Source organism: Meles meles, chromosome 10, assembly GCF_922984935.1.
Source record: "Meles meles chromosome 10, mMelMel3.1 paternal haplotype, whole genome shotgun sequence".
Classification (NCBI taxonomy): Eukaryota; Metazoa; Chordata; class Mammalia; order Carnivora; family Mustelidae; genus Meles; species Meles meles.
The window spans coordinates 90,869,159-90,895,723 of NC_060075.1; the positions used below are offsets into that span (position 1 = coordinate 90,869,159).

General features: G+C 44.2%; 1 protein-coding gene across 5 annotated transcripts in view; it reads left to right on the forward strand.

Moving 5' to 3' along the window:
• Nucleotides 1-25,397, forward strand: part of PIK3CG (phosphatidylinositol-4,5-bisphosphate 3-kinase catalytic subunit gamma) — a 32,491-nt gene extending 7,094 nt beyond the window's left edge. For 3 of the 5 annotated variants that reach the window (XM_046021061.1, XM_046021060.1, XM_046021062.1), the window contains exons 3-11: nt 84-149; nt 256-481; nt 2,259-2,362; nt 5,383-5,529; nt 6,683-6,773; nt 7,591-7,721; nt 8,707-8,818; nt 10,062-10,219; nt 22,172-25,397. In XM_046021061.1, coding sequence (XP_045877017.1) covers nt 84-149; nt 256-481; nt 2,259-2,362; nt 5,383-5,529; nt 6,683-6,773; nt 7,591-7,721; nt 8,707-8,818; nt 10,062-10,219; nt 22,172-22,450 — 1,314 coding nt within the window. In that variant the 3' untranslated portion in view covers nt 22,451-25,397. The remainder of the gene's footprint in view (nt 1-83; nt 150-255; nt 482-2,258; nt 2,363-5,382; nt 5,530-6,682; nt 6,774-7,590; nt 7,722-8,706; nt 8,819-10,061; nt 10,220-22,171) is intronic. The other 2 variants (XR_006820535.1, XM_046021063.1) reach the window with 2 other exon arrangements.
• Nucleotides 25,398-26,565: the final 1,168 nt, after the last annotated feature.

The following is a 26,565-nucleotide window of genomic DNA, read 5'->3' on the forward strand; positions in this document are numbered from 1 at the left end:
AGACCATTTTCCCTGCATCCCCTCTTTCCTGATTAACCAACACAGAATGCAATCGGACAAGTGCCCATGTGCTCTTCCTTCAGGCTGTGAAATTTGAACCCTATCATGACAGCGCCCTGGCCCGATTTCTGCTGAAGCGAGGCTTAAGAGTAAGTCCTTCCACTTTGATCATAGTGGGGCATTTCCAAAGTTAGCGAGAATTGGCTGCGGGAGCCTGAGTCATGATAATTTCACCCTTCTCGTTCCCACCCTCAGAACAAAAGAATCGGTCATTTCTTGTTTTGGTTCTTGAGAAGCGAGATAGCCCAGTCCAGGCACTATCAGCAGAGGTTTGCTGTGATCCTGGAAGCCTACCTGAGGGGCTGCGGCACGGCTATGCTCCACGACTTCACCCAACAAGTTCACGTGATCGAGACGCTGCAGAAGGTCACCATTGATATTAAGTCTCTCTCTGCTGAGAAGTATGATGTCAGTTCCCAAGGTACAGTGGTGGTGTTTTCATGCTTCCCTTTCCAAAGGCCTTCATCTCCAAGTGCCATCATCCTTGTGATTCTTCTTCAGGAAGGCGAGTCGCACCTTCCGAAAGGGAGCCAAGGACAGGTTTTTTTAATCCCCTATCTCCGTGGAGTAAGCAAATTAAAAGCTCTCCTTTTACAAGTTCATATTCATACACACATATACGTGCTAAGGATGAATTTATGAAAATAGACATTAAACTCCTTGAAAAATTTTAAAAAGCATTATGCCGATGTAAGATGTATTAAGAACAATTGTTTGCACACACACAAAGATTAGTTACTTGCAAATACTTACCTATTTCCTCTCTTTCAATATGTGCATAATTTTCAGTCATTTAAAAAAATTATTGAGAAACTAATTAAAAATGTGTGTGTAAATATATACATATATATACATACATATTTATTTAAAAAATTAAAAAAATTATTGAGAAACTAATTTAAAAATGTGTGTGTATATATATGTATATATACACACACATTTAAAAATGTGTGTGTATATATATGTATATATATACACACACATATATATACATATATATACACACACACACACACATATTTATTTATTTATTTATTTATTTATGTCAGTGGACTTATACATCTCCTCTCTTGAAGTCATTTCCAAAATGATCTTCTTATCCCTAAGAAATCCTGCCCCTGCCCCTAGGAAAATTAATCACTCTTTCTCTGTATTCCCATAGGTTTGGGTTGACACTGTATTAAATTAGAGTCATTAACATGTCTTTCTGGTCCGGTAAATTTCATGAGCCTTGAAACAAGGGGATATTTCTTACTCATTTTTGTATACCTAGACCCAGCACTATGGCCCCAGGTGGACACACTCTAACGTACTCAGCCAGTATTTTAAACTTTTGAATATTCCAAATTTCCGCTTTTTCCCTTTGATTCTTTTCCAATACACCAATAGTACTCTCCCCTAAAACATAATAATGGTAATAATCATCTTTTTGCATTGCCAATAAGAAAGGGAAACACTTGTTCTGGCCTCCAGTATGGTATCCAGGAAGTCATTTTTAATCTACATATTTTACCTTAGACTTTAGAATTCTGAAGAACTCTTGAATTTTGAGGCTATCACGTTGTCTCCACATAACCTAACTTCCTCTTTTGAAAAGAATTTACAGAACCCTAACCGAATGGCATTTCAAACAGTCTTCAAATATCTGTTCCCCAAACCACATGGCAGTTGAGAGTTTCACATTGGAACGAAAACTACAATATTCATTCCTTAGCATTACCCTCAAGGTATCCTCCCCTACTTGACCGGCTTGGGATCCCACAGATGCACTCCCACACTTCTGTCCTCTGTTGTATCCCGCATCATGGTCACATTGCTCACAATAAGCCTGATTTAGGGACGCCTGGGTGGCTCAGGTCATGATCTCAGGGTCCTGGGATCGAGTCCCGTATCGGGCTCTCTGGTCAGCGGGGAGCCTGCTTTCCTCTCTCTCTCTGCCTGCCTCTCTGCCTACTTGTGATCTCTGTCTGTCAAATAAATAAATAAAATCTTAAAAAAAAAAAAAAAAAAGCCTGATTTAGCCCGCCACCTCTTATGGTTAGTTCCTCAAAGACAGAAACCCAACGCCCTGGGTTCCGGCTCCACACCAGACCAAATGGATAGAATGTTATAGAGAGATGTGGCCTCAGGAAATGTTCTAGATAAAATCGGTGACTCCCTGAACTTACATAACTTTTGTGTGATTTTGACAATTACAGTTATTTCACAACTGAAGCAAAAGCTCGAAAACCTGCAGAATGCGAATCTCCCCAAAAGCTTTAGAGTGCCGTATGATCCTGGACTGAAGGCGGGAGCCTTAGTGGTAGGTATCACCCTGATGTCCCCAAGTGGTCTTTGTGTCTTGAAGCTGTCTGTGCCTGCTTTATAGGGCCCAGTGGGTCAGAGCTAACATGTATGTAGAGACAGAGAAGCTGGAAAGTCCCCGAGAGTGCTCTTGTCAAGGTGTTCTCTACGCCCTAGCTACTCAAAACCTCCACACCAGGCAGTCTCCCAACCACTTAGTTTTAAATCAGCTCTCTTAAGGAATCGTTCATATACAATAAAACTTACTCATTCAAAGTGTACAGTGCAATGAGTTTTGACAAATCATTTAACTACCACTATGATCAGGATAGAGAACATTTCCAAGGAGATGTCACAGGAAGGGTCCTTTCATGTGCCTTTGCAATTAGTCCTTCCCTCCTGCCATCCCCCGTCCTAGACAACAGATCTGCCTCTGCCACATTGTTTTACTTTTCCTAGAACTTCATGAGGTGTAATCATACACTGTGTGGTGTTTGTTTCTGGATACTTTTCCTTAGAATAGTGCTTTTGTGATCCATCCACGTCACTGTGTGTGTCAACAGTCTCTTCCTGTTTTTATGACTGAGTGGTATTCCCCTGTCCGGATATACTATGACTTGTTTTCCATTCACCTCTTGAGGAAGTATTTAACAGGAAGGTAGTGGAGTCATGGTACATGTGTGTTTCATTTTATAAGACACCACCACACTGGTTTTCCAAAGTGGCTGTACCATTTTATTTTCCCACCAGCATTGTGAGTTCCAATTGTCCCTCATCCTTGTCAACACTTACTATCACCAGTTTTTAATTTTAGCCATTCCAATGGTGAACTGGTATCACACTGTTGCTTTTATTTGCATAAAAGCAAATGCTTTTAGGTTAGCTGTTGCTAATGATGTGGAGTATCCTCTCGTGTGCTTATTTTTTCCCCCAAGTTTTGTTTGTTTGGTTGGTTGGTTGGTTTTCATTAACATATAATGTATTATTAGCCCCAGGAGTACAGGTCTGTGAATCACCAGGTTTACACACTTCACAGCACTCACCATAGCACTTATCCTCCCCAATGTCCATATGCTTTTTTTTTTTTTTTTTTGAGAAGTTTCTGTTCCCACCTTTCATTCTCTTTTTAAATGTGGGTTGCCTTCTTACTTTTGAGTTATTTATATATTCTGGATACAAATCCTTTATCCTTTATCAGGTATATATTTTACAAATACCAGTCCATGGCTTGCCTTTTCATTTTCTTAGTAGTGTATTTCAAAGAGCAGAGGGTTTAGTTTTGATTAAGCCTAACTTGTCACTTTTTTTAGAGTTTGTTTTTTTGTGTCCTATGAAACATCTGCTTTATCCAGTAATTCTCAACCAGGGGTGACACCCCCCCCAACAAAAACACATACATGTGGTAATGTCTGGAGCTATTTTTTATGGTCACAACTGGAACAATGCTGCTGGCATCTAGTAGGTAGAGACCAGGGATGCTGTTTACTCTCCTACAACGCACAGAACAGCCTCCCAACAATGAATGATCTAGCCCAAAATGGCAGCAGGGCCAAAGCTGAGAAATACTGCCAAATTCAACGTGACAAATCCTTTTTTCCTAGAAGTTTCATGGTTTTCACTCTTATATGTAAGTCTTTGGCCCATTTTGAGTTAATTTTTGTGTGGAGTTGGAAGTAAAGATCAGGTGTGGGTTTTTTTAGAATCAAATATCTGACTTTTCTGGCCCCATCCATGGAAAAGACTAACTTTTTCCTGTTGAAATACCTTGGCACTTTTGTCAGATATCAACTGACCATATTTCAGAGGGTCTATATCTAGATTTTCCAGTCCACTTCATTGATCTAAATATCTATCCTTGGGGAGCCTGGGTGGCTCAATGTGTTGAGCTTCCGACTCTTGATTTGGGCTTAGGTCATGATCTCAGGGTCAGGAGATTAAGACTGGCATCAGGCTCTGCACTCACTGAGGAGTTTGGCATTCTCTCTCTCCCTCTCCCTCTGTCCCTCCTCCCACTTGCTCTAAAATAAATAAATAAATAGATATCCTTATATCAATACCGCATGCCCTGGGTTATGTTCAGATGATCAACCACTCCATATTTGCCTATGAATCTTACAACAGTATGTTTCCATTACCTCCTTCCATCCATGGCACTATTTTTGTCATGCTTTAACTCCCACATATGTTATAGAACCCAATAATAAAATAGCTATTGTTATTATTGCTTTAAATAGTTAAGAATAGATTGAGCAGATTTAAGAGATTAAACATTTTTTATATTTACCCACACACCACATTTAGGACTCTATTTCTTTGTATCGGTTCCTGTGTCCATCTGGCATCGTTTTCCTTCAGCCTTAAATACTTCTTATAATGCAGGTCTTCTGGCTAGGAATTCTTTCAGCTTATGTTTGTCTAGGAAACCTTTTTATCCCACCTTCATTTTTTCGGAAGACGTTTCCCCTAAATATAGAATTCTAGGGTGATTTTTCTCCCTTTCAGCAGCATTTTCTTCTGGCTTGCATATTTTCTGACAGTAATCGTCCTATCATTCTTATATTTGATTTCTGTACATGTCTTTTTTCCCCAAGATGCTTTTAAGATTTTCTTTTTTAGCACCGTGGTTTCCAGATGAAGATGGGCCTTGGTATGGTTTTCGTTACATTTCGTCTACTAGCGTTTGTTGAGCTTGGATAAACGGCAGAGTTGCTCTGATATTAACAGGCACACAGGAGACCAGGGCCCTGTAGGGGGGGTGTATGCAGATGGCATCTGCCACTGCCTCTTGGGTACCTCCACAGACTCATGGTTCCTTGGAACACAGTTTGAGAACCCTTGCTTTCAGGTACTGTGACTTGCTCTTGTAGAGCATTTCCAGATTTGGTTGGAACCCTTTCTGTGTTTTCACCCAAATCGTCAAACATCATTTTCCAGCTAGGACGCCGTACTGATTGTTTGTAGTGGCACCTTGCAAGAGGATTTGTATCTCCACAACACGTATTCATGATGTGTTGGAAACACGTGACCCTTCCCTTACAGATTGAAAAATGTAAAGTGATGGCCTCCAAGAAGAAGCCGCTGTGGCTTGAGTTTAAATGTGCCGACCCCACAGCCCTATCCAGTGAAACAATTGGAATTATCTTTAAACACGGCGATGACCTGCGCCAAGACATGCTAATTCTACAGGTACGCCACCGCTAAGGAAATTTTTGCTCAGTTGCCTGAGAAAAGAATTCCGTGTTAGAGCTAAAAAATGCCCCCCAGTGGGAATGTTCCATTCCCACTCTCCTATTCCCTTCCACACACGGTGAGCCAGGATTCCGTAACAGAGTTTCCACAGGGGGAACATGGCTGCAGACTGTTCGTCTAACATTTCTGGATCAACTTTAGCTTTGCAAACCAGTAAAGTAATGTTCTCCATATTCTAGCTTCACATTGTAGAAGTAACATAAGTTCTAATCTTTAGTCTGGTTTGTTTAAAATAGGCAGGCCTCGTTGAGCTAAATGTGGCCTGCTTAAAAACTGGTCGTGTTTTCCATTCTCTCCGTTTCTGCTCGTACTTATTTCTGATACGGAAGCGATAATACCTTTTGCTCTCTTTTTGAGAATCCTAGGTGTATTGTCTCAGAAGTATTCAAAGGAAAGAAATAAAAAGAAATCCTTCAAACCTTTTGGAGGTTTGTTGCCTTTCCCATAAATCTGCAGACTCCTTTGAATTATTCGAAGACAAGAACTTGCATCACTGTGTCATTCCTCTCAATTGGCGGGGAGGTTTGCACTTGCCTTTTATGTATTGTTTTGATTCTGAGGCATGCTGCTTACAAGAGCTCAGGAAGCCTTAGTCTCTCCACCTGCAGAACGGGAATGATAATCATACTCCCGTGAGAGGGTACATGCAAAGGAAAGACCTAGAACAGCACTCAGTCAATTTGCTGGCATTTTCAGCACTGCTCCCGTTGCCTTGGGTTAGCCCAAGCGTGCCTTATGGATAAAAACTCATAAGAACAGCAGAGCAGACCGTAACCTCAGAATAGCTAAACCGTGATTACCACGTCTCCCCACTCAAAATCCATTCACCCTCTTCCCCAGAGGACATCTCAGGGACCGAACTTAAGAGGCTCCCAAGGAAGGGGAATTTCAGAGCACCCACTGATAAATAAAGTATGGCTGTTATTTATAGAGTGTACGTTAACGTACGTATTTCGTGTTACCAGATAAGATTGTGGGGCTTTTCAAGGGAGAAGAAAAAGACATTAAGCAAATACAGATTTCTTTTTTTTTTTTTTTTTTAAGCAAATACAGATTTCTAATGGAGACTTTTTTTGTGTTCGCTGTCCAGATTCTACGAATCATGGAATCCATTTGGGAGACTGAATCTTTGGATCTGTGCCTCCTGCCATATGGTTGCATTTCAACTGGAGACAAAATAGGTATGTGGTCACCTCGGGAAATGAATGTACCGCTCAGCTCGCTTCCAGGGATCCTAAGCCCTTTTGTGTAGGCATTTAATACCTGAAAAATTACACATATAATCCATATAAAAAGGAAGGCAGTGTTCCAAGGCTGGTGCACGTGACTCGAGTTAATGTGGATCTGTTGGAAATACACAAGTGTGGGATTCCAGTCCTGTGACTATACATGGCAATGATTTTAGTAAGAACTTATTCCCTCCTCTCTACTTCTCCACATCTAAACTGTAACTCGTTTCACTGCACATTAAACGTCTCTCTCACAAATAACATTTAAAAATAGACGGAAAGATCTGTCACTTACTTCAGTATCTTAGAATTCACATTATTGGAGTGATTATATAGTCATCTCTTTGGTGCTTTTATAGACATTTAACATTTTTGCTTCAGCCACTCATATTTTTATTCAAGCTTCTGATCTGAGAACTGTATAAAACCACTTCCATTTGACCCTGGGATTAAAAAAAGGAAGAGGCACCATTTGCCAAGCTCCTATGCTCAGCACATAAGTGCTTTTTGCTTATGACTTTTCAAAACCAGCTTTTCCTCTTTTCATTCAGGGACACCGAAAGCAGGTCCCACACAACCTCCTCCATCCTCCTTCTTTATTTTCTGTCCCTCCTAAGAAAACCAACAGCACAAAACTGGAAAATAGCCCCCTGGTTGTAAAGCCCTCTGCAGCGCCCCCCCCCCCCCCCCCCATCAACAGAGAGAGAGCCATTCACCCCGGTGTCAGGCACCAGGTCCCGGTTTATATCAGATTCTGTGCCTCCTGTAGGAATGATCGAGATCGTGAAAGATGCCACAACAATTGCCAAAATTCAGCAAAGCACGGTGGGCAACACGGGCGCATTCAAAGATGAGGTCCTGAATCACTGGCTCAAAGAAAAATGCCCCATTGAAGAAAAGGTGAGCTCCTGCTTTTTGCAGCGCCAAAGGCTCCTTGCCAGCTGGTCATTTATGTAGCAATAATGGGTTCACATTTTCAAAGCATCTACCGGTGTCACACCTCCTGAAATTGGGCAAAATCCTGTCCTCGTGAGGCCAAGAGGGTTTTAAGCGCCTTCCCCTGGGACACGGCAGATTGGTGTCAAATGCTCCATTCAGAATGTTGTGAGCATTTGTTTCTCCTTTGATTATCAGGCACACTTTGCATCAAATTTGGTTCTATGAAATGATGTGTTGGCACTTTTTAGGACAGTCCATTGTTGTTGTTCAGCAGAAACATGTAGTCACTGTGTTATCAACCCCTTCCTCCCTGGGAAACGCCACCCATCCTATCAGCGAACTTGTAATTTACACACCCGCCCCCGCCCTCCCATCTAAACGGTGAATTATGGATGCGGCAATTGTCAGTTCCAGATCTTTCTGAAGGACATATGCTGCATCCTTCACAAGCTGCGTGCTTGGGCTGCTTGGCTGTCGCTTCAAGTTCTGCTGCGCCAGATTAGCCCTTCTCATTTGCATGGTTAGCAGCCTTTTGGGGAGGAAATATAACTAGCAGCACTTATTAGGCAGCTGCACACGTGGATTTGTGCACCCGTGCCTCCTGGAAGCGGTCACAAGCAAAACATACGTTCACCGATGAAGGAGGAACCATTATGGGTTCTGTGGAGTCGCTGGCAAGCGGTGCGGAAATGAACCCTTTGATCAACTGTTGCTCCCTGACTCTTGTTTCCTCTCCCCGCTCTCGTGATTCACTGAATCTTCACCGAAATTGTAAGGAGAGCGGTGACGAAGTCGGCAGTTGATAGAATGTTCATGAAATCGGGGGCAACCCACTTGCTCTCTGAAAACGGTTCCCAGAAGGGTCCTTTTTGGGAGTCGCCTGTCGTTGGGGTGCGCTGTTCGTTGTGGTTAGAACACAGCTAATGCCCGGATGCCTTTGCATTAGTTTCAGGCAGCCGTGGAGAGATTTGTTTATTCCTGCGCTGGCTACTGTGTGGCCACCTTTGTTCTTGGAATAGGCGACAGGCACAACGACAATATTATGATCACGGAGACAGGTGAGTTTATTTACTATCATTTTTCTCTCATGGTAGGATGTATATCACAGAATTTACCGTTTTGACCAGTCTTAAGTGTTCAGTTAAACGGCATTAAATGCATTTACACTGCTGCACAACCACCACCACCCATCGCCAGAACCTTCTCACCTTCCCCAGCGGAAACACTGTGCCCACTGGACTAGTACGAACTCCCTCTCTCCCCTCCCCTCGGCACAGAGCAATATTTAACCAGAGGTCCATGTGAGAGCTCACATCTAGAAGTCATTACCGTGCAGGGACATAGATGCCGTGATCACTCCCAGACAGAACCCAGAAGTGAGTAACGGAAGAAGATGCCAGAAATGAGACTTCAGAAGGAAAAGCCAGAGAGTAGCTGAAAGCTTGGGTAGGGACGTATCCCAGAAGCTGGTGACAGCGGGTGTGTGATCAGTAGTGCTAGACGCGGCAGGGAAGTGACGACAAGAACTCCCAGATGTCCTTCCATCGGAAACGCTCTGCCTTCCTAAACTACTCCTCGTCACCAGTTCGCTGACCTCCCTGACCGTGGTCAGTACTGGCTACCGTGCCAGGAAAGGGTTCTCTAAGAAATCTGGACTAGTTTAAGAGTAGAGCCTGGAAAAAGCACCAGATGGGGGTAAACTGCTTCCTCTCTGTGGGAAGCAAAAGACATCACGTACTTCTGGACCAGACGTGCGATATGGGCTGCGTAAACGAGAAGAGATGGTGGTCATCGTGGTGGTAATAGTGACAGTGGTAGAAATGGACCCAAAGGAGATTCAAAATGGTTGATTTCTGTGGGGCTACTCCAAAATAAAGGGTGAACGCCCTTCCCTCAAGCAGCGCCAACCCGCCTTCTCTCCTGAGTCCCATAAAGGGCATAAGAGGGCCCCAGGCGTAACGACGGCAGATTAGCCAGAGAGTGTAGACTTCTATTTCTAAGAATAATTCTGAGACGAGTCAAGGATTTTTTTTTTTTTAATGGCATTTGGCTGTCATTTAAAGAACACCAGAGGATATCAAAAACACACTTGGTTCAAAGAGTGCTTTGTGGTTACTACTACGCACACCTGCTAAGCCAAAAAATATCACAAGCCGCTAAAACAGGGTAAAAATAGCTCTCTCACCCAAGATAGCTCATTTTCAGGCAACTTGAAAAAATACTCCAGGAAATAAACAAACCAGAGTGTTGTTACAAGCCATTGTGCCAGTGTAATGATGTCCGACATTTTCTTCTCTGAAGGAAACCTATTTCATATTGACTTTGGACACATTCTTGGGAATTACAAAAGTTTCCTGGGCATTAATAAAGAGAGAGTGCCGTTTGTGCTAACCCCAGACTTCCTGTTTGTGATGGGAACTTCTGGAAAGAAGACAAGCCTACACTTCCAGAAATTTCAGGTAATTGGCCTCCTCCTGCATGGCCTCCGGGAACACCAACCGGAGAGTGCCTGCCGGGCCCAGCAGCCCTGCCTCCCCTGAGCTCCACTAAGGCTTTTTTGCCCACCCTCTCCGGCAGAGACACCCAGTCCTCCCCGTTTCCTCCGTTCCATCCCCACGTACACAATCCCATTCCTCCGTCACCTCCCACCTCAAACCAAATGGCAGGTGAAAGCATTCTGTAATCCAGGGACAGACAGATCCAGAACACCAGGATGGCCCCTGTACTGAAGGGGGGCTTGACCGGGGAGCCCCTCCGGATATTTCTTTCTCTATTCAAGCCAGGGCCTAGAATATCCAAATTTTGCCTGTCCCTTTCAGGACTCTCAAACAATCGTGAGCTTCTCTTGATGTCTGCGACAGGTGTGTCTTTTTCACTTTACTGACAGAAGGCATGGTGGCCGCACCCCTGGACTCTTGTCTCATGTGTGTGAAGGACAGTCCCTTCTCTCATTCAAAATCCTGTCAGTGTGTGTGCAGGGGGTGCGCCCGGCTCTGACACGGCCTGCTCACCGGTCACTGGGCTCTGACACGGGTCAGCCCGTCTCCCCGGGGCGTTCACGTCCTCCTTGCTTTTTTATTCCTTTCTGGTCTCCATCCACATTTGACTAGCAAATATTTCAAGCACCCGAGGAGGAACATTTTGGCACTTGCAATCTTAGTAACTGTGAAGGAATAGAAGTGAAAATGACTACCCGACGTGCTGGATGAAATACGTACACGGTGCCCCCAAGAACACGAAACAGACCGGGGGAGGTCAAGAGTGTGACGTGACCGGCACCTGTGTTTGGGTCCCCTCTAGACACCCCACCCCCGTTCCTGACCCCCAGCCCTAAGGCCTCTTCAGCACAGCCTGGTTTGCAATTAGCATTTCAGGAACAAATCTTTTTTCCGGAGTCTCTCCTTGAGTCCCCTGGGATCCTTGGGAGGTGGCCCGGGCCCTGCAATTCAGCGCAACAGGAACTGGGAGATACGCATTGTTTTGAAAAGTGTCTGTTCTTGTTCGTTCTCCTGGCTGATTTCGATCTGATTACAGGACTTAGTTCTCCCACGGTTCCAGGAGTGTCGTCAGAGAGACTGGGATCTCTGCGGCCAGATGGTCTTAGGATTTTTGGGGTGGGTGTGTGTGTTTCTGTGTAAACTCAACCGGGTTTCAGACTATTTCAAGGGATTTGACACATTTCAGTCCTATTTTTCTTTAAAGTGAAAAATCATGTTTTTTGACAACTTCCTGGAAGAGAAAAATGGTTCCCAAAAAAACCCCAAACCTGGAAGAACTTTACCATTTAAAGAAGAGAGGGACCCCAGAGGAGGGGGCTCACCCAAGGGGCCTCACGCACAGCCGCAGTCATGCCACTGAGAGTCAGGCACACAGGAGTCCGTCCTCTCTGACAGGCTTTCCTGCAGTCTCTGTGTGTATTCTCTTTCTCTCGGTCAGTGATTTTCCCCAAAATGACTGCCCGTCTCTGCTGTTCCTATGGACCCCACAGGGCCTGTGCCACCCCTAAAATCCCAGCAGGACTTCCCTTTTTACTCTTATTCATTGTTATGCTTCAAAATATTCTTTAATGAAGATTTGGGACACGGGAGGCCAAGGAAAGGTCCCTCCTAGTCCCCGGCAGCTTCTACCCAAAGCAACAAAACTCTGCAGGGAGCCTTTGCACTAGTCTCTTGGTCTGGGACCACTGCGCTGTCCATTGTGACCAAAGCTGTCTTCCCAAACTGCTAAAACCTCCTTCACCAAAGCGACCTCTAGGCAGTGTGCACTGCTAAAAACACACCTTCGTAAATTTTACAGAACTTACGTATCTGTGTTCTAGAGTACTGGCCTACGGTTTAAGTACCTGCGAGCCTTAAACCCAGGTCCAGAACAGCACCGGGGCTGAAGGATGGCTTTGGAGCAGACAAATGAGCTTGAATCCCAGGCCTCTACTTAATATCTCTGCGTGTGATACAGAGCACGCATCTGTTCAGAACCTGGCGTTCCTCTTCTGTAACAGCGGGAGCAGAAAGGGATTATCTAAGTGGAATAGGTAGAATGCTCTTCCCAGTGCCGAGACCGCAGCCGAAATCCAACACCCGGCGGCCCCCAGTGTGACGTATATTGCAAGGGGTCTGCTTACTTGGAAAGCTTTTAAGCTGAGAAGCCCTCTTAGACATGAGACCACAAGCACAACAGCAACATACAAAACACAAAAGAGTAGCTTTGTTCTGGGGAAAGAGCGGGGGCGGTGGGGGTCCAAGCTCTGCCTGCTTGCCCCCCAATCCTGCCCCTTTATCTGCACACCCCCCCATACCTCACTCACAACAGGGAAAAAGCTGGCCACAGACACGTGTGTATACGATTAACTCATATCCAGGCTTCCTGAAGTTTCAGCTTGACCAAGATGAGCAGCAGGTTTTCATTATTTGACTCAGGCCTTGTGACAATTTTTTTTTTTTTTAGCATACTACTACGCCTTCCAGAACTTTTTCTGTTTCTTAGTTTTATGTTCCCTTTTTGAGACAAAGTCCTTCAGGCTCGAGAGTATGTCTCTAAGCTCTCGAAATAGCGCTGCAGGATCTTGTATAATAAAGCCACCGTTTTTAGGTAGGCTAGAAAATGTTGTATATATTTACATTTTGAATCAAAGGTGTCCTCATTTCCAGCAAACCGCTAATTTAGAATGGTGAGGTTAATTAATGCACACAGCACGTTTGAGTAACCTGTTAGGGACGGTGGAGAGAAGCTGACCCACTTTTCATTAAGGGTGAGGCGAGCCTTCTCCATGAAGATGTAAAAACATACCTAGCTCCTGGCTGAAGGCTCAAAGGCCGGAAACTGAAAGAGGAAGGGACTGCTTTATTGCCCCTCTCCCTTTTTTCCAAAATACTGTTGAGCCCAGGACCATTTTGATAAATTATTTCTAGAATAGGGTCGACTTCAGGAGCAAGCTGTGATCACACAAAAAGGCACAAAACCAAGGCATGCTGACTGTTTGAACCCAAGGACCCCCGTTGGCCCTCAGAGGAGCGTCCTGGACGCCACGTGCTAAACAGAAACATTTCAAAGATGACGGTTTTGATAAATAAATTCTCGTTTGGAAAAATCTCCCCCTTACTGAAGAGTGAAAAGGAAAACCACGTTTTACTCACAGACAATTGATTTGAGAACCACTGCGCTTTAAATTTCACTAAATGGTTTTAGAACCTCTGTGACCTACAGATACATTTATATCATTAGCAAATGAAACTTGGCTCCCTCTTTTTTTAATCTAAGAACGTGGGGGCTTTCTCCTAATTTTAAGTGTAGTAAATGTGTTTTTTTTTAAAGCCAGTGAAATATTAAAAATATCAGGAAGATACTAAAAACCCACCTTCCAAAAAGAACACTGTCCACATTTGAGTGTTTTCCCTTCATTCTATTATTTGGCGTCGGAGAAGATTGTAAACTCATCAGAATTTGGTTAAAACCCGAACTGAAGCAATAGAAACAGTGTTACTCCCTTTAAACTGTTCAGCAGCTTCTCACCTCACTTTGAATCAAATCTGATTATTGAAGCCTGCCCAGCGAGGCTCCATTCGGGAAGCCCACAGCACGCGCCCCCCACTCTCTCACCTCCCAACAGAGCAGTCTCCCACTGGTGGGGCCCCCGGCCGTATGCTTTGCCCCCTCCTTGCACGGTGCCTTCATGGCACCTGGGACCGCATGTCACCGTCTGTGCAAGGCTGTGGCAGCCGGGCCCCATCTGACTTGAATCCCTCCTGTGGGGCCTGAGACGTAGTGAGCACTCAGGAGATATTTGCAGAGTGGAGACGAGAGGGCGGGGGGGTCACTTCCTGCCTGCTCTTGGCACACAGCAGGCACTGAGCAAATGCATGTTAGATAAAGCTAAAGAAAGCAGGGGAGCCAGATAACACCTTCTCCGTCACATCTATGCAAAGCAGGCAGCTCAAGGAGCACACTTAAGAGGCATTTGCCCCTAGATGTCACTCTTAAGAAGCGTTTTATAGGAGAGAGTTCTGGAACTTATTCGCTGTGTTACTTTCATCTTGGGGGCCGGCTTTACCACCCCTGGCAGTGAGGTCCCTGCGCCCGATCTCCGTGCAGAGTCCTGACCTCGGTTAAGAATGATCTCGGCTGTCATCTTTCTCTCCTCTTGGATCCCAGGTTCTTTTAACTGCCTCTGCCTCCTGCTTGTTAACCTGCCTCTAGCAGCAGGGCCCTGCCCTCACCTGCCAGTTGCCTTGCTGGAAACTCAAGCCTGTCCTAACCCCTGCCACAGGGACCCTAGCGCCCGACACTTCTGAGGACTGTGGCCTCCTCGCCGGTATTCCCCATTCCTGCTCTCTGAACACCCTTCCCCGTGTGGTAACCCGGCATTTGTCTATACTGAGAACTCGCAGTACTTACGAGCTGCCAGCCTGCACCTTCTCAGCCTCCTGCGCCACCCTGTCGTGGTCACCAGGCCCTGATGGATAAGATCCATTGCACTCTGCGGGGCAGATACAGGGAGGGAAGGAACATCCAGGCAGAAAGAATAGCATTAGCCGGGGCCTGAAGTCCGTATTTAATATCCATATTTAGGAACAAAAAGTACAGGCATCCGGTATCAAAGCCACACAGGTATAGACGGGAATGTGGGGTGAAATTTGGGTCAAGGAAAGAAATCTGCATCTAGTTTGAAGCGGTGCCAGAGGTGTATTGGGGGTGGGGGGTTAGAGAGCAAAGCAAAGGAGTCACTTGGAGCTTCATTAATGAACCACACATTCCTGTAATAGACGCCTATTATAGGCCAATAGGGAGACGACAAGCTTGTCTGTCAAACGGCCCAGAACACACTGAGTTGAGAAAGGTTTCCCTCCTGGGATCTGCACCCTGGACCGTAACGAGGTCAAGCTCAGCCTGTTCTCTCCCGGCCTGAAGGTGCTCAGTTCTGTACTACCCACTGGAAGACAGCCTCAGAGAAGGGTCCTGCGTCAGTCATCTGTAGGCTTTTGGATTCATGGGCATGGATTTTGGACCCCCGTGACTTTTAAACATCTAGTCTTGCAAAATCTCTGTTAGGTCATAGTCTCCAGACAGGCTGTGTTTCTCCTACACAAAGAGTTTCTTAAAATCTTCTGACCTTCGGGTAAAGTAAGGGGTTTGATTTTCCCTTTGGCTACAGATAGATACATTTGAAGATGGCCCACGGCAAGTACATAGCATTTGTGATGTATGGCCTTGAACTGGTCTTTGTCCCAACCCCCTGTGATCGTGTCCTTTGTCCTTCCTTTCCTTTTTCTGCTCACTTCAAATTAATGTTATTTTGACTTCTGCATACCCAGATAATCCGACCTCAGTCCCTTCTGGAACAGGCTAGAACACACACACATACCCCTACATACAGTCCATTTAGAATATCTGACTAATAATGCAAGACAGTGTAATTGTGACCGGTGGGTTTCTAACGAGCTTCTAAGTATTTGAGAACCTGGCAACACAGTCCTTCGTCTGGTAGACGGAGCTGGCCTGAGATTCATTTTAGAGAGAAGATTCCTAATTCAAACTCAACAAATGCACAGCCAAGTGTCAGACACACTCTCCCTTCAGATTTCCCAGAAAGTGCATCCTCCTGCGTTATTAGGTCTGCGAACCGGTGTCTCTCCGTTTTGCCAAAATAACTTCTAAAAGCATAGCCTGGCCAATTCATAGATTTTTTTTTTTTTTTTTTGATACAAAACAAAATAAAATCCTCTCTGACAGGAATATTTTTCTCTCCACCGTCTCCTTCCTCTAGGGGACGGAGGCAGCCTTACTATTTAGAAAAAGTCAGTGGGTGCGGACATTGCTTTTCATTGATGAATCTTTGTGAGGTTTTCTCCTCTCTCGCCTCTCGACCCTGTAGTTCCGGTTTTGTAGGCCTGGGCTCGCTTCCTCATTTTCGTCAGTATGTGTGTGCAGTACTAGTTCACTTCCACTTTGTTTTAGAGGAAAATGGAGGAGTTTGTTTTAAGAAAAAGGAGGCCTATTCCCAATGACCTTGGACAGCCTAAAGCAGCCAGAGCCCATTGGTGGTTAAAAAATTAGTAGACTGGGGCACTGAGTCGGTTAAGGCTGTAGGCTCAGGTCATGATCCGGGGTCCTGGGATGGAGCCCAGCATCAGGCTCTCTGCTCAGCAGGGAGCCTGCTTCTCCCTCTCCCTTTGCCCCTCCCCCAGCTCATGCTTGAGCTCGCTCCGGCATGTTCTCTCTCCATGTCAAATAAAATCTTAAAAAAAAAAAAAGGAAGAAATTAGTAGACTGTATACAGAAAGCTTTCGGTTTAATGAACGAGTTTGGGCCCAGTTAGCAAAATGACTCTAAGTCTTAACCCTGAAAGGGTAATGAAGTCCTTTGTTCCCAAGGCTTCCGAGAGTGGTAGCTTTGTAAAAACAAGCCTTTCCTTTGGTACTAGATGCTATAATTAAGGCACTTGAATCAACTATGAAATTAGGAGCTGAGGTGCCGTGTAGGCTCGGTCTATCTGTTAACGGCTCCCGGATGGTGTGCCGGCTCACAGTAACAATACTACAGCGTTCCCCACACTCGTGCTCATTAACAAGTGCATCACACCAAGTTCCCCAAATCAGATTCTTTCTTTACCCCTTCTTCCCCACTCAGTATCATACAGCCTTCGCCAGGCAGCTGAGAAGGAGAGAATGAGGATGTCTGAGGTCGTGCCAAGCAGCCTGGGAGGAAGGGAAAATTCTGCTGCTCCAGCCAGTCACTTCTGTGTTCTGTGTTTCCCCCCAGCTCCCTAGGCCACATCCTCAGTCCCTCAAACCACAGGCCTCCGGCCCAGGGCAGCCCATAGCCAGGGTTCTCTCACACGCACCCGGTGGCTGAGTACAAGAGCAGAACTGAAACTTCTGGGACTTGAGGGGGTGGGGCTAGTGCCCTCCTAAGCCCCTTCCCCACCGAGAACCCCCTGCAGGAGCTGCCAGGCCACTGCTTCCGACTGGCTCCTCACCTCCGCGTGGAGAAGTGGACGTTCAAGAGTGCAGCTTGGCGTTCTGTTAATAATAATCGCCAACCACCCACACTGCCCTTAAATCTCACCACAACCCTATGAAATGGGTCTGGGTATTCCTCTTCTTATGCTACAGATGAGGAAACTGAGCTCTGGGGAGGTTAAGTGATTTCTCCCATGACAAAGAGTTTGTCTGTAATCAAGCCAACTTTGAGTCCAGGCTGTGAAGCGCGACCACACGTCTAACCCCTACTCCGCACGGTCGCTAAGCCAAAGGCCATTAAATCTCTAACCAAAGTTGGGTGTCTGCTCCGCCAGTCAGAGCGTAGACACCATGTCTGCCCCATATGGGGCATGCAACGGGGAGGTGAGAGTTCTTCCTCACAGACGTGACCCTTCGCACACAGTGACAATCAGAACTGAGTAAACTCAAGCCAGTGGAGATGCCTCATGTAGAGGAGCTGGCCAGAGAGGGAGACAGACAGACAGACACAGGACAGTTCTTTTCCTTTACCCCTTTTCTGTGTGCCACAGTGAGGAGTGACCCTGGGGGCTGCCGCTTTAAAACATACGCAGCACCTATGGACTGGTGTTCAAATACCTTGGCCCCACGCTCATTTTCCTTCTCAAAGATTTTCTACTAAGGAGTTGGACCGCACAGTGAGCTCCGACAGCAAGGGGTGTGCCTGCAGCCCCCCGTGTACAGAAGGCTGGGAAATAATTAAAAATCAGAATATACTCCAAAACCAAAAGGCATCCCCATCGATGCCCTTGTGAAAATCGTGTGAGCTGACAAATTAATGAGCCAGTTGCCTGGGGTGAAGTCTGCCCTCCACCTGTGTAATTACCAAGAAATGAGGGTGACATCGGTGGGTCCTCTGAATGAGCAGAAGGTAGTGATTTCCGGCCATGAGTGGAGTCACGAAGGACGCAAGAGGGCTAAAGCACCGCGGCCGAGGCAGAACAGCCCAGGCTCTTGGGTCTGGGAGCTTCCAGCTCCAGGGCAAGCAGGCAGGCAGGAGACACAGAGTGATGGCCCCTCCGGACAGGGACAGGAGGTGAGGAACATTCACTGAAGGAGCGCTGTGTACCGCCCCCCGGACCGGGCATTTTATATATATTTTCTTGCCTAATGCCAGAATCATCCATGGGCTTTTCTGCTTAGACGGGGTGATGTGTCCATGGTCCAGTCTTGCTGTACAGAATGACACAGGCGTGACCGCCATTACCGTGGCTCTCAGCCAGCCACGTGCGAGTGACACAGTTAAGATCATCCAAGAGCAAAAAAGGAAACTCACTACCTTAACATTTTGGCCTGTTAACCTTAGTCTTTTTTCTCTATAAATATTTTCTGTCCGTTTACCAACACGGGCTTACGCTGCATGTATTGTCCGATGCCCGCTTTTTTTAAGTCAGACGCTGTTACATGGTCGTTCCGCATTCCTGTCTCTCTCAGTCCAGCACTTACAGAGCACACAGCTGGAGGGACTCCCATCCACCCTTTTTATCAACCCGCACTTGTAGGATGTCTAGGTCCCCTTTAAGCTCCTGTGGTTTTGTTTTTTTTTTTTGGTTTTTTTTTTTAAGATTTTATTTATCTATTTGACAGACAGAGATCACAAGTGAGCAGAGAGGCAGGCAGAGAGAGAGGAGGAAGCAGGCTCCCCACTGAGCAGACAGCCCGATGTGGGGCTTGATCCCAGAACCCTGGGATCATGACCCGAGCCGAAGGCAGAGGCTTTAACCCACTGAGCCATCCAGGCACCCCAAGCTCCTGTGTTTTTAAATAACGTTCTGCTGAATATTCTTGTAGACCAAGCACCGCAAAAGTGATGCGATTTTTTTTTTAAAGGTAAATTTCTAGCATGGAAATTGCTGGGTAAAAGGATAGACACATTTTTAAAGTCCAGTTTATTGAGGCATAATTCACCTACAGCAGAGCTGGGCCTTTTCACGTGTACACTTCTTTGATTTTGGATGAATGGCATCAGTCACTTGACCACCGCTGCAGTGATGTTCTGTAACACTTATTAGTAATTTAAAGCTTTTGATGCATGTTATCAAATTGTTCGCTAGTAAATTTACACCTATTCCCACCTTCTGTCAGCCCATAGAAAGTGAACACTGAATTTTATTCTTTAAAGAAAAAAATTTAAGATTTCCCAATTTGGTAGGTGAATGTTTCCATCTTGTTTCCTTACATTTATTTGATTACTAACAAGATGGTGTATTTTTTTGTGTTTATTCTCTGGTTTTATGTCTTGTAGTGTGAATTCGCATTTATATCATTGGCTTATGTGTCTGCCAACTACTTAATTCCACTCTTTCTTACCTATTTATAAGAGCTGTTGAGGGCCGGTAACGGAAGAAGTGATGTGTCGTGTTGCAAATGTGTCTTCTCTTGCTGTTTGTTTTTTCTGTTGTTGACTATAGCTTCCCCCCCCCCCCAGTAACATTTCCATAATCTCGCCACCTTTGCCTTAGAGCCTGCATGTTGGAAAGTGATCTTCATAAAGGCCTTTCCCACTCCGTGATTATTTAAATGTTTGCCAATTTCCTAGGAAAGAAATTGACCTAAAAGGTAGAGTAAGAAAAAAGATGAAATGTAGCATATTTAATCTTTAACGCATCGGGAATTTCTCTTCGCATATCACACAGGGGGAGCTTAGTTTGTCACCCAAATGTTGAGCTGATTGTACCAGCCCCATTTATCCAATAATAGATCTTCTCCTCACTAACTGGAGAAATCACCTTGATATATATTACACGGACATTTCGTCAGATCCGTGTGCTGAACTTTTCCATTCTCGTCTACACAATGTCTTCTCTTTTTCGGAGGAAAAGAATAGTCGCTATTTCCCACAGTTTTAAATACCATAGTTTTAGAATATGTTTTAGTATCTGGCATGCCAAGGACTGGTTTTCATTAACATCCTCGTTCAAAATGTTCTCTCTGGGCCTAATGGTTCCAGACAAACTTAAAACCATATCTAGGTTTTAATATCCAATAGGAATTTTTGTTGAAATTTCATCGTAGATGAACTTGAGAAGAATTTGCGTCTTTATAATAAGGAGTCTTCTCTCTGAGGGTCATGCTACATCACTCCACGTGTTCAAGTGTTCTATTTCTCAGTAAACTTTCACATCTTTAAAAACAACAGGCTCTGCAGGTTTTGTGTATGCATTTATCCCAGGAGTCATAGGGTGGGGGGTGGTTTTGTTGCCGTTATTCACAGCGTTTATCTTTTCACTCTACTTTCTAACTGGTGGCTCCAATTTATAGCATCCTATGTATTAATTTTATCAAAAGCTATTTTTTCTTTTTTTCAAGATTTTATTTATTTGACGGAGAGAGATCACAAGCAGGCAGAGAGACAGGCAGAGGGGGGGAAGCAGGCTCTCTGCTAAGCAGAGAGCCTGATGCAGGGCTCAATCCCAGGACCCTGAGATCATGACCTGATCCGAAGGCAGAGGCTTAACCCACTGAGCCACCCAGATGCCCCTCAAAAGCTATTTTTTAATGATTTTATTTATTTCTTTGACAGGCAGAGATCACAAGTAGGCAGAGAGGCAGGCAAAGAAGCAGGCAGAGAGGGAGGGGGAAGCAGGCTTCCCGCTGAGCAGAGAGCCCAATGTGGGGCTTGATCCCAGAATCCTGAGATCATGACTCGAGCCGAAGGCAGAGGTTTAATGCACTGAGCCACTCAGGTGCCCCTCAAAAGCTATTTTGATAAAAACTAGTTACTATGGTATTTTTGCTTTTTCCCCTCAGTGTTCCCAGGAGACAGTGAAGTTATTTGTAAATACTAACAAGTTTACCTTTCACGTTACATTTTAGTTACATATTAAGTGACATGTTAATTTTAAGAAATCAGAAGCAGAGGTCACCCGGCTGGCTCAGTCAGTCGAGCATGCCATTCTCGATCTCGGGGTTGTGAATTTGAGCCCCACGTTGGGTGTTAGAGATTACTTGAAAAGAAAAATCTTAAAAAAAAATCAGAAGTGGGTTTTAATACAATACCTCATGATGATCCTTGCAATTTGGGAATAAATAGTCTTTGGAGATGTGTATTATTCTTTTAGCATTTACTCTGTATTTTATTTGAAATATTTCTATCTGTAATCATTAAATCCCGTTTTCTTTAACACGCTATCTTTGCCAAGTTACGATATTAGTGCTGGGTGGTTCTCATACTGCAACATTGAGAACCTTGCAATTTCTTCTCTACTTTGGAACCATTTAATTGGCATAAGCCCTTAGCCTTGCTTCCCAAGTGGACCTAACTCACCTATCTCATCTGCTCGAAGGCTTTTGGAGGAGGTCCAGCCAAAGCATTGGCTTAAGGTCCTCTCTCTCACTCAGTATCCAGCATTTGTACTAAAATTCCCACATTTATTCAACAGTTTGAGCGTCAGCAAAACGCTAATACATCTGTTTTCTTAGACCAGGACAAATTGTAAAATCAAGATGAAAACAAAAATCTCCCAACACCACATTGCCATCGTTTCTCGGGATTCCGTGAGCCGCTGGCAAACACCTAGGCTTACCTCAAGTTTACTGCTTCTAGTGTGGTGTTCAAAAACTGACTCACCCCCATGCAGAGCCTACAGACATTTCTACCCTCAATGTCCAAGGACAGAAATGGATGTAAAAGGTAGAGTAAGAAAAAAAGATGAAACGTAGCGTATCAGTTAGTTTTTCTGGAGCCCAGCCGGAACCTGGGTGACGACACCAACATGCTTCAGAGGGTAAAAACACAGTCCTACATTCTCATCAAGGCTTCCATCTGAGGTGGGGGACCTGCCCTCTTTGTGACAGCTTTCATCCGAGAAGACAGGATAAGGCCGCGTAAATTCCAGGACAGCCCCGTGGCTTTCCGCCCACTCAGTTACCACAACAATGCTAACAGCACTGTCTTTCCCTTTTCCCTTTATGCAGGACGTGTGTGTCAAGGCTTACCTCGCCCTTCGTCACCACACCAACCTGCTGATCATCCTGTTCTCCATGATGCTGATGACGGGAATGCCACAGTTAACCAGCAAAGAAGATATCGAATATATTCGGGACGCCCTAACAGTGGGGAAGAACGAGGAGGAAGCTAAGAAGTATTTCCTGGATCAGATCGAAGTTTGCAGAGACAAAGGATGGACGGTGCAGTTTAACTGGTTCCTGCATCTTGTTCTGGGCATCAAACAAGGAGAGAAGCATTCTGCCTAATTCTCCAGGCTAGAACGCAAAACCAGTTCGGGTCCTAGAGCTTTAGGTCAGCACGTCCGTCATCAAACTCGGATCTGAAAGGTAACAGGACATCGTGAAGGTTGGCATTTCAGAAAGACAGCCCTGTTCCTAGCTGGACTCTTTGCTGGAGGAAAATACTGGCATGTCAGATTGCCTAAGGTTTTAGGCTTATGCCCAGGTTTGTTTTTTCTCTCATTCGCCTCAGTGATGTCAGAGAACAGTCTAAGTTTAAACAAACTAATTACTTCCTTGTGGTGCCTGCTGATTTGATTATCTTGTCATTGAGTACTTCTCGAGAATAATTGGTGACATGTCTTTTCATCTGAGTTTACCCTCAATTTTGGTTATTCTTGAGTTCCTCAAGCCCTTGAGAGAAAACGATGTTATCACTGTAACCTTTCTCTCATTCCCCAAAGGACACTTCCAAACACCCCCTCCTTGTCTGTAGAGGTTAGTGATTTGCTGAAAGCAAAGGCAAGTTAGCCTTTTCAGGGTCTTTTGTAATTAGGGTCTCTTATAGCATACAATGGAGATGAACAAACGGACACACTCTGGAAAACCTGAACGGTTGGACCCTGGCCCTCCCCTGTGGGTCTGGCTGCAGGGTTACGAAGAGAATAGCAGAGATAAGACCCTTCGTTTCAACTCCACCCAGGAGTCAACGGTCAAGTACAGTTACTCCAGCCTTCACTAGTAGAAACAGGAGGAAACTAAAGGGACCCCCTCAATTTTCTTAAACCTTTTTATCTTCCTCCCTGCCTCCCTTCTTCCTTAATGGCTAAACCCTCCCACAACTTGTTACCCAAGTTGTGAAATCCTCAGAACATATCTACCCTAGAATTCAAACAGTAGTTGAAAAACAATTTCTCCTCTAGGGTTACTGAAATTTTAGGTACTTCTTTGTAGAAATGTTTGGAGTTTTGTTTTGTTTTGTTTTTTTTAAAGTATATTATTAAAGAGGACATTCTAGGAAATAGGGGTTCGTTTCCAAATGCCTTAATTTTAAATTTTAGCCTAAGCAGTTTTTTTTTTTCTTCTCTTTCAATGGAAGAAGGTCTTTGAGCTCTAAACAATACATCCAGTTAGGAAACACTACGTGCTCTGGCCATCTCTCAGTTTAGAGGACTTGGAAACTCTGACGTTTTCTTCAGATTTCCTAGAAGCTGAAATGTCTTCTCTAAAAACTATTTTCATCTCCTAAATATTCTGTACTGGAAGCGTTTACCCATAGAGAAAGATCGTTAAATTATTTATAAAATATTTTAAAACTACCTATAGTTGGTACTTTACCTAGAAATAACTCTGGTCACAGTGCCTACATTGTCACATGATCACATCTAAATAGATATTTAATTTAAAATTTTTCTGAATAGATGCCTCTTTGACTTCAGTGTAGCCCAAACTTTTCTTTTTGTATATGCAAAAGCCCTTAGAAGGTATAGGTAACACGCTCCCTTGCCCGCTGAGCCTTTGCCCAGCTCATGAGGGGTCTAGAAAGATCTCTTCCTTGACAAGTTATCCTTTTAAAGTCACACTCTATCCTCCTGTAGAGAGGACCATGCCCTGTAATGAAATGTTTAATCCTCTGTCTTAATGGAAGATAGATGTTTTATGGCATTTTCCCAACAACGATTCCCCACCATTCTTTTGAAGAAGAATAGGAAGAATGATGCTTTCTAATCAGAAGAGGCTGTATTCATTATTCTTATAAAGAACAGACAAACTTGGCCTTGCCACAGATTCTGCTTTTTATTTGAATTGCTGAAATAATCGTCTTTGATAGAAGAATCACAGAGGAATGTGTTTATATTTAGCTTACTGGCACGTGGGCACACCTATTTTCACATCAAACGAACAGGTTCTTATGCTGGTACACATCACCTTGGGCTTGACTCCTCCGTATTTCACTGAGGGTCGAACTTGAACTCTTCAGACTTGCCGATAAAAATCACCTTTATGTGTTTCCTTGCTTCGTTCCTCCCAGGGAATCACACGATCCACAACTTTTAGATCTTTGAAAACATTCTAGAACGAGGGCCATCTCCTCCTGGGAACTACCCACCACTCAATCTTCCTGCCAGATGAAAACAGAGATTATAAGTCAGAGGATTCTGGCCAAAGCAGCTTTTGTGTGAGTCTGGGACTGGCTACATAATTTGCAGAGCCCAGTGTAAAATGAAAACGTGGGGGCCTGCCATTCCAAAATTGTTAAGAAGTTCAAGACGGCAAGAGAGCATGGAAACAAGCCCAGGACTAGACTGGTCACAAGCCCATGAAGCTGAAACTGTATATATCTGAATGATGGCTTTGGTGCTCACTTTTCCATTTGGACTATGTGCGAGTTCTGATAAAGTGCCCAGATGAAAATGTTATTTCTGTTCTAATTAAAATACCTCATCTCTATGGCTGTATATTAGGACTTCAAACACTGGCCCATTGTTTTGGACTGGAACCATGGCCACTAAAAGTAGCACAAAGCAGGTGTTCGAGCCCTAGCCCTGTAGGACTGTATTTGATAGCTTTGGTGAATGTGTGAGTGAGTGGAGACATCATAGATAAAGTATGGAAACCCCGAGAGAAAACTCTTGACTTTTAAAAAAATATTAAGTATATATTTTACAGGAAATGAATTATTTTTTTAAAGAAAGATTAGATATAGGAAATTTGCAGGAAAATTTAGAAGCTGTGAGTCCTTTGTAAATGGAACATATTTTTGGAAATGAGCCAAAAATGATTGAGAAAGTAAATTCCTGGAGCAAATTCTGGCATTTGGTAAACCTAGGCTCTGTTTGCCACGGCCATGAAAGAAACTGTCAATTGTGTTTTATGATACAAAGAAAAAAATGGGGTGATTTTTAAGGGTTCTGTTATCTTATTTCTGTTTAACCCAACCTAATAATTCCGGTCAATAAAAGTGGTTCTAGTCTGTGTTCTTGTCTGCATACTTGTCTGCATATTTGCAAGGACTCATTTTTAGGACAGATGCTGGGCAAACCTAGAGCATGCTCCTTGGCAAACACACTCATTCAGAAAGTTGAGAACATTCCCTCTTCCAGATGGTCTAGGTCTCCCCACTTGTATTTGCATCTTAATTGTTGAATGTAAATTCAAATGAAAGAATTGACATCTTGTGTTCTCTGTACACATCTTTTAAATTTCTGAAAGGCCAGAGATTCCTGAAAGTTAAATTCTTTAAGAAACCCATGATGTTCCCACAATATACTAGTCTCTGTGCTAAGAACTGGGAATTTGAATATAGAACAAAATCAACCCAGCCTCAGTCCTTCCAGGGTCTATAGTTTGCTGGCAATAGCAGACACTTCAAAATGGGGGGGTCCTCTTGTGGGTTGAAATGTGTCCCCCCAAAAGATATGAAGTCCGAACCTCTGGTATCTGTGAATGCAATTTTATTTGGAAATAGGTTCTACAGATGTAGTAAAGTTACGGTTATAACGGTGGGCCCTGACCCAACAGGACTGGTACACTTAAGAGAGACTGTAACAGAGGTAGAGATCACAGTGTCTTAAGCCAAAGAACACCTGAAGCTACCGGAAGCTGGAAGAGACGAGAACAGAAACAAAGGGCCCTTCTCTAGAAGCTTCCAAGGGAACACGACCCTGCCAACCCCTTGACTTCACCTTTCTAGCCTCTAGAACTATGAGAGAATAAACTTCTACTGTTTGGAGTCATTCAATTGGTGATATTTTGTTATGACATTCCTAGGAAACTAACAGAGTATCAACAATCATCAGTTTTGTGGGGGTTTCTTTTTTGGGGGCCAGGGAAATAGAGACAGTTCATGTAAGTAAACTTGATATTTGATATTTTTTGCTGTTACCAAAAAGATTCAACTTCAGGCAAAATACGTGACAAAGTGCGAATATACTTAATATATAAAAAGCGCTAATAATTCAATAAGTAAAAAATAAGCAACTTATCAGAAAAAATATCGAATTCACCAAAAAAATACATGTGGCCAATTAGCATATGACTGTGGACCCCAAATCACTGTGGATTAAACAAATGCAAATTAAGATAACTAGAGCTTCTTTTCACCATCAGATTAACAAAGATCGGCAAAGTCCAGAGTTGGT